Consider the following 14,918-nt stretch of genomic DNA (forward strand, 5'->3'; position numbering starts at 1 on the left):
CCCCAGGGCCCGCCTCCTGAACGGATTTGTTCTGGAGAAACAGCCATCCTCCGAGGCTCCCGCACCTGGCAGCCGAGGAGACCGGGGCCCAGGAAGGCAGTGCCCTGCAGAAAGGCTTTGAAAATCTGCCCCAGGTTTTATTTCCACTTTTAAATCTTTGCCCAGAATTGAGCTGAGCTGGAGGAAACCTGTGTTTGTCTTTTTTTTTTTTTTTTTCGACAGGCAGAGTGGACAGTGAGAGAGAGAGAGACAGAGAGAAAGGTCTTCCTTTTTGCCGTTGGTTCACCCTCCAATGGCCGCTGCGGCCAGCGTACCACGCTGATCCAAAGGCAGGAGCCAGGTGCTTCTCCTGGTCTCCCATGGGGTGCAGGGCCCAAGCACTTGGGCCATCCTCCACTGCACTCCCGGGCCACAGCAGAGAGCTGGCCTGGAAGAGGGGCAACCGGGACAGAATCCGGCGCCCCGACCGGGACTAGAACCCAGTGTGCCGGCGCCGCAAGGCAGAAGATTAGCCTAGTGAGCTGCCAGCTCTGTGTTTGTCTTTTACCAGCCTGTGGGCTCGTGCAGGAAACGCGGAATGCTACACGCACACCCAGAGTCCTGCAGAGGCTGGGCTGGGAGGCACTTTGTGTGGGGCAGTACCACCCCCACTGGGGGCAGGGGGCCCCAGGCAAACTCACTCCTCAGAGCAGCCCTGAGGAGGGACATTCCCGTCACCCCCTTTTTTGGAGAGAGGTGATTGGCTAGGACCACACAGCTGGTTAATGGCTAGGTTCACACAGCTGGCTCATACACAAGCACACACATGCACACACACGTGCGCACGGATGCACACACATTCCTCTGTGCGTGTGTGTACCGCACTGGAATCTCATGACTCCCCTTCATTGTTACTTTTAAAAGGTACATTTTCTACATTGATAACTGAAGAGACCCGAGGGCTGGTGCTGTGGCGTAGCGGGTGGGGCGCCGCCTGTGACACCAGCACCCAGATGGCACCGGCTCAGTTCCTCGCTGCTGCACTTCCCGTCCAGCTCCCCGCTGTGGCCTGCGAGGGCAGTGGAGGATGGCCCAGGTCCTTGGGCCCTGCACCCCACGGGAGACCTGGATGGAGCGCCTGGTTCCTGGCCCAGCCTGGCTGGTGCAGTCATCTGGGGAGTGAACCAAAAGGATGGAAGCTCTTTGTCCTTCTTTCTCTGTAATTCTTTCAAATAAATAAACATTAAAAAAAAAAAAAAAAAAAAAAAAACCTTCAGACAACATTACAAAACAATAGAGATCCTAAAACCATAAGTAAGAAAGTGAGTATCTGAGGAACAAACTGGGAACCCCCAAAGAGCCCTCAGAGAGAAACCTGCCCCCCCACCCATGAGCAAGCGCAGGGCCCAGGTCTCCTGACCCGGCCAGGCTGGGGGCGTGGGGGAGGGGCGTGGGTTCGCACGTTTGCTCTTGGGCAGATGGACCGAAAGTCCTAGCAATTCAGGCAGCAGCCCTGCACCATGGAGATGGATCCCCAGGCGTGTGCGACCTGGGAGGGGCCAGGAGTTCTCGCACCACCAAGAGAGGAGGCCCTGGGGCCTTCAAAGGCGGCCTCCGGCCGGGCGCACTTCAGGGCTGGGTGAGAAATGCCTGCGAACCGCCAGCCCCCCCACATCTGCTTATAAAAGAGCCCCCGGCCAGCCCACGCCACAGGAGGGGCGGCGCACGCACTGGGCTCGGAGGGCCAGGGCTCCGGCCAGGCCATGCTGGCTGCCTCCGTCTTCTGCCCCGCCCTGCTGCTCTGTGGGCTCACGGCCCCCCGGCCAGCCCGGCCGGAGATGCTCTTCCACAGCCGGGACCACTCGGACCTGGAGCCGTCCCCCCTGCGCCGGGCCAAGCCCATCGCAGACCTCCACGCCGCTCAGGTAGGAGCAGGCCCAGAGAAGGGCGTCACCCATACCACACGTGTGTGCACACACACCCATGCACACACATGTGCATGCAGCTGCACGCAGGGCCAGCAGGCTTCCAGGGTTCCAGCAGGAACAATGACAAATCTGTGCTGAACCCAGGGGGAATCCACAGCCCAGAGTGACTCTTGCCTCCCCAGGCAGACACCCTGCGGGCCCACGTCAGGGCCCTCCCTTGGCTGCCCACCGTGCCAGTCTGGAGCAGAGAAGGGGGCCCCGCCAGCAAGGCTGGGGATGCGTGGCTGGGCCGAGCTGAGCTGCCAGCCACTGGCTTTGTGGAGCTCTGTGGCGCAGGGGGAGGGCTCCAGGGGAGGGGAGTTGGGGGCGGCCAGCGGCCTGCAGGAGGCCTTCCCCGGCCTGCCTCACGCCCTCGGTGCAGCTGGCAAGAAGCTCGGGGCCCTCAGATGCAGCCAGGCTGCCCGAGTCTCGTGCCCAGCTCTGGGGCCAGGCCGTGCCCCAGCCTCCTCCAGGGTGTGGCGTGCGGTCCAGCCCTTCCTAGCCTTGCTGTTACGGCCCATGGCCTCAGCCGTGGCTCCTCTCCTCCCAGCCTCACACACCAGGCCGGCTTCATTCTCCTGCTCAGTGGGCCACAGGGCCATGACTCCCATGTGCAGCCGTGTGTGTGCGTGTGTGTGTGTACGCACACCTGTCTGTCTGTCTCTCGCACAGTCTGGGGCAGGGCAGGCACACGGCTGGCAGAACGCAGCCCCACGGATTCTTCTACCTTTCCCTCCCGCAGCGGTTCTTGTCCAGGTATGGCTGGTCGGTGCCTTCGGCCTGGGGTCCCATCCCCAAGCGGCTGCCGGAGGGCCGCGCGGGTGCTGCCCTGGCCGAGGCAGTGCGCAGGTTCCAGCAGGTGAACGCACTGCCGGCCAGCGGGGAGCTGGACGCAGCCACGCTGGCGGCCATGAACAGGCCTCGCTGTGGCGTCCCGGACACTCGGCTGCCGCCCCCCGCCGCCCCCACGACACTGCCCCCCTGGGGCTCACCGAGCCCGCTGGGCCTGCAGCCCAGGGCCCGGCCAAAGCGCTTCCTGCAAATGCTGCTGCCAGGGCTGGGCAGGCAGCAGGACGACTCCCCCGACGGTGGGGCCGCCAGGGCCTTCTCCAAAAAGACGCTGACCTGGAGGCTGGTGGGAGAGGCCTACAGCAGCCAGCTGTCCGTGGACGAGCAGAGGTCCATTTTCAGACTGGCTTTCAGGATGTGGAGCGAGGTGACGCCCCTGGACTTCCGGGAGGACCGCACGGCCCCCACGGCCACAGTCGACATCAAGCTGGGTTTTGGGAGAGGTAAGAGGGGAGCGGGCGCAGGAGCCCGCCCCGTGCCCCGTGCCCTGTGCCCCCAGCCAGTGCTCCGTGCCCCCAGCCAGTGCTCCGTGACCCTGCCCCATGCCCCGTGCCCTGTACCCCGTGCCCCCGCCCCTTGCCCCGTGCTCTGTGCCCCCGCTCCTTGCCCCATGCTCCGTGCCCTGTGCCCCATCTCGCCTCGTTGCTCTGTGCACCATGCCCCCAGCCCATGCTCCGTGCTCCGTGCCCTGTGCCCCTTGTCCTGTGCCCCCACACCTTGCCCCGTGCTCCGTGCCCCTTGCCCCGTGCCCTGTGCCCCGCCCTGTGCCCCGTGCTCCTGCCTCCTCAGTGGGGGCTCCAGCGCCACCCGGGGCTTGTTCTGGGCGACACGCGTTGGAGCTGCGGCTGAGTTAGGCCCTGCATGGCTGCTGCTTTAACACTCAGGGGGAGGGAGGAGCCCCTCATTGGACACAGCACCTGCAGTGGTCACACAGACCTCCAAGGACAGCCCCCCTGCTCCAGTGGCACAGCTGGCCTCCGGGCCAGCTCACCCAGAGCACCCAGTGTGCCCGGCAAAGCACTCATCCACCCTGGCCGCCCTCCGCCCTCCTGCAGAGAAAGGGCGAGGGAGTGAGCGGGGTCACTCTGCTGGACAAGCAAGCCAGCTTCCCCATGGCCCGTGTGTGACTGGGGGGCTCAGAGAGGGCAGGTTGGGGGGCGTGAGGAGGGTCAGCACTCCCTCCCTCTACTCCATGACCTCATGTGAGGAGGCAGCTTTGTGGCGTCACCTGGGCACCTGTCGGCTCCCACAGCACCGGGCACCTCGCTGTGTCCGGCAGTCTTCCCACCTTATCACTACCGCTCAGCAACAAACTGTCTCCCCCACCAGCCCCATTCGAGGGGCCTGGAGCAGCTGCCCGCACACTGGATGGCCAGGTGCGGGGCCTGTGCAGTGGGCTCCGAGTTCCCTGGCCTCCCTCTCCCCTCCCCAGGCCGGCACCTGGGCTGCCCGCGGGTTTTCGACGGCAGCGGACAGGAGTTCGCACACGCCTGGCGCCTGGGCGACATCCACTTTGATGATGACGAACACTTCACACCGCCCACCAGCGACAGGGGCATCAGCCTGCTCAAGGTGAGGGTCCCTGGGCTGCCCGGGGCGCAGGGGCAAAGGGCAGGGTGGCACGGGCCGAGGGCTCTCGTGTGACGTGTCCGCGTCCTGAGAACGCTCGCTGGGCTCTGACAGCGCCCCGGGTCTCGCCGTGGCCCCCTTCTCCTTGGCAAGCTCGGGTCTGTAGGAGGCGCAGGCCGGCCGGCTGCAGGGCAGGGGTCAGTGCCAGGGTCACTGATGGTGCGCGCTCCCCTTCTAGGTGGCCGTCCATGAAATCGGCCACGTCCTGGGCTTGCCGCACACCTACAGGCCGGGCTCCATAATGCAGCCCAACTACACTCCCCAGGAGCCCGCGTTCGAGTTGGACTGGTCAGACAGGAAGGCGATCCAGAAGCTGTATGGTAAGACCGGGCCCGGAGCTCCCGGGGCAGCCCACCCAGAGAGCAGGAAGATGGCCAGCGCCCAGGTCGCTCCCACGTAGCTGCCCACTGTCGCCATGGCCAAGTCTCGTGGCTCAGAGAGGCCACGCCCGGGCCACAGGCACTGCTGGTGAGCAGCGGGTGCTCCCCCAGGCCACAGGAAAGCGTGCGGGTAGGCAGGACCGCCCAGCGGCTTTCTAAGCACAAGTGGGCCACCCGCGCCATCACAGCTGCATGAACCGGAAGCCGCTGGAGGCCGACCTCCAACACTAGCCATTTTTCTATTTTTGTTTTATACCAGAGAGACAAGAGATCTTCCTTTTACTCCCCAAACGCCGGCAATAGCCAGGGCTGGGCCAGGCAGGTCAGGCCAAAGCCAGGCGCCTGGAATCCATTCAGGGCTCCTGCAGTACTTGGGCCGTGGTCTGCTGCCTCCCAGGGGGTGCACTGAGCAGGCCGCGGGGTGGGAGTGCAGGAGCCGGCAGTCAGCAGGTGCAGAGAGAGGGGAAGTGGTGTCCCCCCGGGGACCGCACGGCCACCCCAGGACAAGCTCTAGTCGCTACTTCATTGTTCAGGCTGAAATCCTAGTGGCCATTTAATTGAAGTGACAAGTGACTGGGCACAGATGCCCATGGGAGGAAGCCCCTCCCCCTCTCTTCCATTTCACGGCCCCTCACGTCCATCTTTGGAGCTTATGAAAACCGGGACTCACCGATTCCCTGGTGGCCATCACTTCCTTGTGTGTGTGCCAGAACCGAACGTCCTCTCTGATGACGTCAGCCTGGCCATCCAAGGAGGCGTCAGCTCGCTATGAGGGGCGCCCTCCCCAAATAACCCTGCGTGCAAAGTGAGGCACTCAGGAGCGCCCGGGGGCGGGGGCACTGGACGCTGAGGCCAGGGCCCTCGCGCCCACTGCACAGCTGCCCCAGCTGTCGGACGTGCCCTGCTTTGAGGTGTCCGGTGCAAAACTCCGGCTTCGCAGCTGCGTCTCTTCCAGTCACGGGAACGGAGCCGGGCTGGGTTTGGCGCCGGGGACCCGAGGTTGGATTTTGCTGCATTTTAGGTTCCTGCAAGGGGTCATTCGATGCCGCCTTTGACTGGATTCACAAAGAGAGAAACCAGTTCGGGGAGGTGCGGTTGAGGTTCAGCACGTACTTCTTCCGCAAGAGCCGGTACTGGCTCTACGAGAACCGCAACAACAGGACGCGCTACGGGGACCCTGCCCGGATCCTGGCTGGCTGGCGCGGAATCCCAGCTCAGGGCATCGACGCCTTTGTCCACGTCTGGACGTGGAGGAGAGACGAGCGCTACTTTTTTAAAGGTAAAGACCAACCCACTGCTCTCGTAACCCCTGCGAAGGCTCAGGCGGCTCCACAGCGAGCAGAGGTCAGGTTTATCCCGGATCTTCCCAGTAAGGCACCATGGTGCTTGTCAAACCCACCTGGAATCCGATGCTGGCGTCTGCAGGAGTCGGGGTGAGGCCCAGGCTGGGGGCGACCCAGAAAAGGGTGCCTGGAACGCCGCGGCAGGGGCATGGGGGCTCAGAGACCAGCCGCGGGGCGGAGCCTGGGAGCTGGGATTGGGGACTGCACATCCGCGATCCTGACCACGGAGAGCCTCTGACGCCAGGGCAGGGGCCAGCTTCTGGACAGGGAAATCAGTGTCCGGCTGCGAGGCGGTGGGCTGGGGCTCCGGGTGACCGTGCCCAGGGCAGGTTGGGGCTGTCCTGCCCCTGTGTCCTCTGATTCACAGAGCACATTCCAGCCCCAAACACCGCTTGCCCCGCCCCCAGAAATCAGCTGAGCCCTCCCCCACCTGAATCCCGTGAAGGGCAGGAGGCTTTAAGGCTCAGCGTGAGCTTGCAAGGCCTGAGCCAAACTGAAGGAACTTCACATGCAAATTCCACCGCGGGCAGCTCGTGGATGCACTTGGCTTAATTTTCCTGCACATCACACGAAGGGAAGAGTTTTCAGTCGTCACACAAAGCAGCTGCCTCGTGGTGCACATACCCAGCTGAGGTTCGAAGTCGGGAGCACGACCTGCAGTGCCTGAAAAGAGCCCTGAACAAAAAAATCTTTTTTTTTTTTTTTTTAAATTCATTTATTTGAAGCCGGCGCTGTAGCTCACTAGGCTAATCCTCCACCTTGCGGCGCTGGCACACCGGGTTCTAGTCCTGGTCGGGGTGCCGGGTTCTTTCCCGGTTGCCCCTCTTCCAGGCCAGCTCTCTGCTGTGGCCCGGGAGTGCAGTGGAGGATGGCCCAAGTGCTTGGGCCCTGCACCCCATGGGAGACCAGGAGAAGCACCTGGCTCCTGCCTTCAGATCAGCGCAGTGTGCCGGCCGCAGTGTGCCGGCCGCGGCGGCCATTGGAGGGTGAACCAACGGCCAAAGGAAGACCTTTCTCTGTCTCTCTCTTTCACTGTCCACTCTGCCTGTCAAAAAAAAAAAAAAAAAAAGAAAGATTCATTTATTTGAAAGGTAGAGTTGTCGGGGTGGGAGATGGAAAGATCTCCCATCTGCTGGATCACTAACCAATGGCTGCAGGAGCTTCATCCCAGTCTCCTACTTGGGTGCAGGGTCCCAAACACTTAGGCCATCCTCCGCAGCTTTCCCAGGTGCATTAGCAGGGAGCAGGAGCAGAAGTGGAGCAGCCAGGACTCGAACCAGTGTTGCAGGTGGTGGCTTAACCTGGTATGCCACAACTCTGGCCCCCACAAAGAATTAAAAAAAAAAAAATTTATTTGAAAGGCAGTGGCAGAGAGAGAGAGAGAGAGAGAGAGAGAGAGGTCTTCCATCTGCTGGCTCACTCCCCAAAAGGCTACATGGCTGGAGTTGAGCTGATCTGAAGCCAGAAGCCAGGAGCTTCTTCTGGGTCTCCCACGCGGGTACAGGGGCCCAAGGACTTGGGCCATCTTCTACTGCTTTCCCAGGCCATAGCAGAGAGCTGGATGGGAAGTGGGGTAGCCAGGACTCAAACCTGCGCCCATATGGGATGCCGGCACTGCCGGCCACGGCTTTACCTGCTACGCCACCGTGCATCCCCTCAAAGAACCTTAGTCCTAGAATTAGGTCATCACCAGGGAACTGCCACAGTGTAGCTGTTTTCTTCTTCGAACTGTAGAAAGTTCTGGAATTTAATTTGCTGTGAATATTTAGTTCCCGTTACGGTGAACTGCACCTGTGACTGTCCAGGCACCAAATCGTGCACACGGTGGGCTTTTCCGCACACACGGACACTTAGGTTGCTGAGGAAGGAACGGCTCAAGGTGTCCTCTGGGTTTGTCATTCCCTGCTGGCTGCACGCCAAGCTTCCAAATCAGGACCAATAAGGCCGGCTTCTCTACTGCTTCAGCGCCGGCAGCCTTGGGGTTACAGAGAGAAGGGAGCACGCCCAGGGCCGCAGAGCGGAAGTCTCAGGTGCGAGGCAGGGGTGAGGGGGGCTGCCTACGCTGGCTGTCCCCTCCACCTGTAGACGATTCTAAAATACCAGAGAACGGGGTCACCGGTAATGAGGCCTCACTGACTTCTGTAAGAAGAGGGCTCACCCAGCCAGTACAGGAACAAGCCTCGGGCCGCCCAAGGGCGCTGACACGGAAAAGGGAGCCCTTGCAAACGCTGCGCTTGTTTTACGGTGTAGCTGTGACGCGTTACACAAGATGGACCGACTCCTGCGGTCAGCTCGACAGTCCTGGGACAACAGTGCGCTCAGCGGGGCTCCCCTGGGCCCCTTCCCGGGCTCGTGCATCAATGTTAGCCGGCCACATCAGGCCACATCCGGCCACACTGACGGATTCTGGTTGGCTCTCAGGGCACCACTACTGGAGCTACGACAGTGGCCAGGATCAGGCCCTCGCAGCAGACCAGCAAGGAAAACGCTACCCCAAGCTGATATCGCGAGGATTCCCCGGCATCCCAAGTCCGCTGGACACGGCCTTCTACGACCGCCGGCAGCAGCTCATTTTCTTCTTCAAGGGGTCCCTGGTGAGTAGGAGACGCGGGGTCTGGCGAGGGCCCCCGGGCGAGCAAGTGCCGAGGTGAGAGCTGGGCTCGCTCACCCGAGGGCACGTCAGAGAACGGGTGGGAAACGGAGCGAAGGGGGGAGCTGACTTTCGGGCAACGACTTTTGAAATCCATGCGTGCGGGGGGTGAGGAGGTCTCCAAAAAGTTCACGGGGAGCGTGGATTCTGGAAAAACTACGTCTACGTTTCAGAATATTTTTGACCCACAGAAACCATCTTTTAATTGCCCTCGTGGCAATGGTAGACCATTAATTAGATAAACCCTCGAGGTCTACAGAATTGGAGCCACACACGGCCCGGCGGCGGCGCCTCCCTCAGGAGAGCCGGTCTCACCGCCGGCCGCATTTGCTTGGCAGGTTTTTGCATTCGATGTCAACAGGAACCAAGTGCCGAGTTCCTACCCCGTGGCGCTGACCAAGGCCTTCCCGGCAGTGGCACCGCACAGCCACCCCGTCAGGAGGATAGACGCGGCCTACTACTCCTACGCGCACGGCTCGCTCTTCTTCTTCAAGGGCAGTGCCTACTGGAAGGTGGTCAGCGCCAAGGACAAGCAGCAGAACCCCCAGCTGCCAGCCAACGGCTTACTGCCCGAGCAGCCCATCTCCGAGAAGTGGTTCGACATCTGTGACGTGCACGGCTCCACGCTGAACATGTGAGCAGGGGAACGCAGCCGGCACGGCGCCCCTGAGGACACACGGCCCGGCTCGCCGCCGACGCGAGTGGCTGCCTGCATCGGAACCCACCGGGAAAGGCAGCGCTCGAGACTGTAGGACAGCTGGCTTAAGAGTCAACTGCTCAGGCAAAACGTAATTCACGGAATAATTCCACTAATTTTTCAGGGAAAGTTTAAAAGACAAAAAAAGCGAGCAGCCAAGGCCTCCGTCTCTGCCTTCGCTCTGCGACCCCGGCCCAGCCTGAGGGAGTCACGGGGGATGCAGCGAGCCGCAGGGAGGGACTGCGCCCCTCCGCAGCCGTCCCGAGGACTCACTTCCGGGTCCCTGACGGTGCACGGGTGGTCTTGCAGCCGCCGCACAGACTGCTGTTTCCAGCCCCAGAGCGTGAAGTCCACTGCGAAGCCCAGCGTGAGGCCTGTTCCCGCCGCGCCCCACTTTTTTAAGATTTTCTTATTTGAAAGGCCGAGTTACAGAGAGAGGGGGAGAGACACCATCCACCGTGGGTTCACCATCTACAACGTGGCTTTTAACTTTGTTAGCACAAACAGAAACTCCAACGTCACCTGATAAGGACAGAATCCGGGCCAGGAAACTAACTGAACGGGTTCAGCAGCTCCATGAGGCATTTCTTCTAAGGAAACAGCTACAACTCAGCCTCGAGGCCTTCGTCTGAAGTCAGCAATCACGCTCTGGAAGGCAGTTTTCCCCTGCAGGAGCGTTCAGGTTATCGCGTTGACAAGAGAAGATGCTAGAATCGACTTTTCTTGCTTAAAATTTTGCTCTTGCCCAAACGGCTGCTGCTCAGCGGAGAAGGGCGAGGGCCGAGAGCAGGGCCTTCCCGAGCTCCTCTGCCCCCCACCGACGCGGTCCAGGGGCCTGCCCAGGGCTGCTGCCCGCAACAGCGCACTGGGGCTTCAGGCACAACTGTAAACGCTTCCTTCATGAAGTTTTGCAAATGGAGGAAACTGGCCCAAGGGCAAGGCAATGCCCACACTAAGGAAGCAGACAAACGGCAAAGGAGAATTCTGCCAGGCCGCACGGGTCAGCGCGCTGTCGTGCCAACAGCTGACGATCAAGAAAGCGATTTGCAAAATCCAACCTAGACCAGTTTAGGGCAGACAGCTCTCCAGTGCGGTTCAGATCCTTCGGAGGTGTGCCAGCGGCGACTCCCCGCACCCAGGCCCGGGCCGGCACGCAGGGTGCCAGACCGTTACCACAACCAGAGAGCCCGACTGCTCTGGGAATCTTCTGGAAATCCCAAGAAGACGAAAGACAAGGCAGCCTTGCAAACTGCAGGCACCGCAAACACTGCGCCTGGGCAGGAGCCGTGCGGCGGCGGCGCCAGTACACGGAACAGTCTAGAGAATTTAGTGGACCACAGAATTTTAACATTCTGATTTTACTTTGTAAGGTTTATTATTTCAACTGAGTTCAAATCATAACTCAATGTGAAGAATGTGAAATGGAAAAGTACAAAGACATTTTAAATAAATAGTTTATTTATTCAAAATAGCCTTCTTACCTTATTCACAGTTTCAAGTTTAAAATGAAGAAAAAGATAGTACCTGTTCTGGATCAGCTGTCTGAGAAGTCCAGGACAAGCGCACCCTCCGAACACGCATGGCACACGGACGCTGCACGCGGCGAGGCTCCGGCAGCTCCAGCACGGAGCTCAGACAGGGCACACGTGCTGTCCTGGACCACCCAGACGGAACACTGTACAAGTTTCTTTACCCCATTTGACCCTGTAGAATCATGTCACCCAAAACAGTCCTATCTTAGATGCACGGAGCTTAGCACACTTCAGAAACCTGTCAAGGTGAAACTGCATTGTGGTGCGGCTGTTGCCACGAGGTGCCAGGTGCTCCCAGATTCACCGCCGGGAGCTTTCCACTGGATCCCGACGTCGGCCCTTCAAAGGGAGCCGGAGATCTCGACCAAGCTGTGCGTCGTGAGAAATGACAACCGTGCCCACGGCTGTCCCTGGGTGGGGCGGGCACCCCTCCTGTTTAATGAGGCGCAGCACCAAACGGACAGGGCAGCCCCCGAGTTCAGAAGGCACTGGCGGCGCATGTGCAGGCGCGGCCCCGGGCTCGGCTCACTGCACGGTGCCACCACGAGCGAGCTGCTCCAGCAGGTGGATGACCACGTCGACTCTCTCCACCAGAGTGGCGCCCTTGCTGGCCGTCGCTCTCAGAAGCTGGGAGTAGATGTGCTTGTTGGTTTTCAGGACCACATCTTCTTCCACGTTACTGCTGGGCATAAGAACAAGAGACAGGTGAAGGCCACACCACCGCCCACCACCAGCTCAGCAAGAGCCAAGCGAACGGCCACTGCTCAGAGAAGCAGGCGTCCACTAACGCTTGCCCACGGCTGCCTTCCTCCGTCTGCTGTCGGTGGGCCTGCTGCTAGACATCCGTCAGTTAAAGCCGACGCTCACTCGGCTGACAAACACCCGAGTGCCTACCAGTACCAAGAACCGCTCTCACGCCTTCACACGATTGGGGTGGGGCCTACACTAGCAATTAAGAAGCAGAATGTCCGTGGGCCCAAGCTGCGAGGAAGCAGTGGAGACGGCCAGGGCACAGGGAGGCCATCCTGGACGACGGATTTTCCAGGAGTTCGTGGGAAAGGTGATTTGTGAAAATCACTAGCATGGATTCCAAAAACTTTTGCACCAAAAGAAACGTTTTTTCGTCCAGATTTTCCACGAACTGACAGGCCCTCGCATTTCCTCCATGAAGCCTGGCGTGAAGCCTCTCCCAGCGTTCACAGCACCGAACTAATGTGACAGCTGGGCGCCAGCTCCACCCCAGGACCAGCCAGGCCTCTGCGGACTCCTGCCCGGCTGTATGGAACTCTGACCCCCACGCAGGGGCCCCCCACTTCCCCACAGGAAGCACACCCCGGGCCGGAGCAGCCCTAACCTCCAGGCCCTGCTCCCTGCACTGCAGCACAGGGCCCCTGCTCGTCAGAGGCGCCTGTTACTTTGTGTATTTCTCATGATATTAAACCAAACCCACAGAAATGCCAAGAGGCTGTGCTCTGCTGAAGCGATGAACATTAAGATATAGCATGAGAGCAAATTCCTAAGAGAGAGAAGGCGGCCCACAGCCTAAGCAGGACAACACCTGCGAAGCCACCGCACGGTGGAGTGCCTGTGTAATCTGAAAACAAGAAACAAACTAAGTTAACTGCATCAGAATCTTCTTAGATTTCCCTGTAAAGTGTATAGAAACCTAGGAAAATTAAGACTTGAATCAGGCCCGCTATTTGTGCACAGAATCCACCTCTCGGTTACTTGTAGATGTCGGCACAGTGTCCCTGTGTGGCAACACCTGCTACACTGCTTGTTCACTACACTCCTGGATCCGCAGGTGAAGGCAGGGGCTGACTGTATTACTTCATGTCTCATCCTGAGCTGCTTTCACCCCCAAAGGAATGTACACCAATTCCCAGTGAAACAGCTAGGCTAGAAGCAAAGCAAATTCCCTTCACAAAACCACTGCTGTTTCATCTGCACATCAGTGACACATGAGCACTGAGCTGGAAACCAATAGTTTTCATTTGAAACCTGTCAATACATTCACTGTATCAGAGTGTCACATTTAACAGTCTTTGAAAAATCAATGCAAATTAACTACATGGGCCTTCAAAGAATTTTCTTCAACAGAATATGGGTAATGTGCCTACACTGAGGGTCAGAAAACCCTCCACTAAGATAAAAATTATCAGGTCATCCAGATGACTGTTACAATCATAAGAGATACTCTAAGACTGAAACTACTGCCTTAGTCACCTGAGTCATCATTTATGCAAGTCAACGAATACTGTGTTACTCATCTATATTTATATTGCCACGCTGTGGAAACCAAAACAAATTTTTAAAACTTACCCACTCTTGTGGGCAAAACAGCTGTGAGCTCCTTTGCAGCTGTGTGTTACGACCTGTACTGCCTACCATGTGCTCCGACATCATTTCTTACCATTGGTTACTAGCTGCACTGCCTACTATGTGTCACCACATGCAGGACCTACTGTGTGTTACCTGTATGACCTACTTTGCCTTGGTTCTCTATCTGCTAAATTGTAGCAAACACAGCGACACAGGCCAGGATACGCTGTAGACTTTTTTTTTTTTTTAAAGATTTATCTTATTTATTTGAAAGGCAGAGTGACAGAAAAAGACAGAGAAAAAGAGGTCTTCCATCTGTTGATTCACTCCCCAAATGGCCACAACCGTTGGAGCTGGGCCAGGGTGAAGCCAGAAGCCAAGAACCGCCTCCCAGTCTCCCATGTGCGTGCCGGGGCCCAAGCCCGTGGGCCATCTTTTCCCAGGTGCACCAGCAGGGAGCTGGACAGGAAGCAGCAGTGCTCTGATACGAAGTCAGCATCACTGGGGGGCTTCCCCTGCTGTGCCACAGCTCTGGCCTCAACTCTGAGGGCTAACGGTGTGCCTAAAACTGAGCTCTCCCCCAAACACAAGCTCTTCCAGGTTCAGAAAGCTATTCCTGAGTACTTACTGAAGGTTCTACTCCGGAGGGTTAAAGCTGGGGAACGTGTCATACCCACTCTTCCAACATGCAGGGCAAACTACCAGGCCGCATGTTTCTTGAATCCAGAGATTCGGCGGTGGGGTCGCAGGGCAAACACTAGTGTGAGATCTGAGGAGAGGCAGGCGGGCACAGGACCAGGTGGGGAAGAATCCACTGAACAGTCACTGAGCTGAGGGGGCAAGCAAAGACTGCGAGGGGGGCGCACAACCTCCAGAAGACTATGGTCTAACCAGCAGCAGGATATTAGGGGTTTAAAACACACGTAAGGGCCAGCACTGCACGCAGCAGGTGGGGCCAGCATCCCACGAGTGCTGGTTTGAGTCCCCACTGCTTTGCTTCAGGTCTACTTCCTGCTGATGTGCCTGAGAAGGTGGGGAAGAAAATGGCCCAAGGGCTTCGGCCCCTGCCCCCTGCTGCCCACATGGGAGACCCAGATGGAGTTCTTGGCTCCTGGCTTTGGCCTGGCCCAGACTCGGCTGTTGCAGCCATTTGGGGAATCAATCAATGGACAAAAGATCTCTCTCTGAGCTTCTCTCAGAATTTTTATGACAATGAAAAGCTAACACAAAGTACTTTATAAAGTTTATGGAGAGGCCGGCTCACTAGGCTGATCCTCCGCCTTGCGGCACCAGCACACCTGGTTCTAGTCCCGGTCAGGGCGCCGGATTCTGTCCTGGTTGCCCCTCTTCCAGGCCAGCTCTCTGCTGTGGCCCGGGAGTGCAGTGGAGGATGGCCCAAGTGCTTGGGCCCTGCACCCCATGGGAGACCAGGATAAGTACTGGCTCCTGCCTTCAGATCAGCGTGGTGCGCCGGCTGACAGCGGCCATTGGAGGGTCAACCAACGGCAAAAGAAGACCTTCCTCTCTGTCTCTCTCTCTCTCACTGTCCACTCTGCCTGTCAAAAAATAA

General features: G+C 59.0%; 2 protein-coding genes across 9 annotated transcripts in view; one reads left to right on the forward strand and one right to left on the reverse strand.

Moving 5' to 3' along the window:
• Positions 1-7: 7 nt before the first annotated feature.
• On the forward strand, positions 8-9,435 carry MMP21 (matrix metallopeptidase 21). Its single transcript, XM_002721244.5, has 7 exons — positions 8-1,904; positions 2,689-3,238; positions 4,228-4,367; positions 4,603-4,744; positions 5,826-6,083; positions 8,569-8,741; positions 9,136-9,435. The coding sequence occupies exons 1-7, from the start codon at positions 1,743-1,745 to the stop codon at positions 9,433-9,435; spliced, it is 1,725 nt and encodes a 574-aa protein (XP_002721290.3). The 5' UTR covers positions 8-1,742.
• A 1,495-nt stretch (positions 9,436-10,930) lies between these two features.
• EDRF1 (erythroid differentiation regulatory factor 1) overlaps positions 10,931-14,918 on the reverse strand; it is a 37,818-nt gene continuing 33,830 nt past the window's right edge. For 5 of the 8 annotated variants that reach the window (XM_051833495.2, XM_051833494.2, XM_051833492.2 and 2 more), the window contains one exon: positions 10,931-11,708. In XM_051833495.2, coding sequence (XP_051689455.2) covers positions 11,552-11,708 — 157 coding nt within the window. In that variant the 3' untranslated portion in view covers positions 10,931-11,551. The remainder of the gene's footprint in view (positions 11,709-14,918) is intronic. The other 3 variants (XM_051833496.2, XM_051833493.2, XM_051833491.2) reach the window with 1 other exon arrangement.

This window comes from Oryctolagus cuniculus, chromosome 15 (assembly GCF_964237555.1).
Source record: "Oryctolagus cuniculus chromosome 15, mOryCun1.1, whole genome shotgun sequence".
Classification (NCBI taxonomy): domain Eukaryota; kingdom Metazoa; phylum Chordata; class Mammalia; order Lagomorpha; family Leporidae; genus Oryctolagus; species Oryctolagus cuniculus.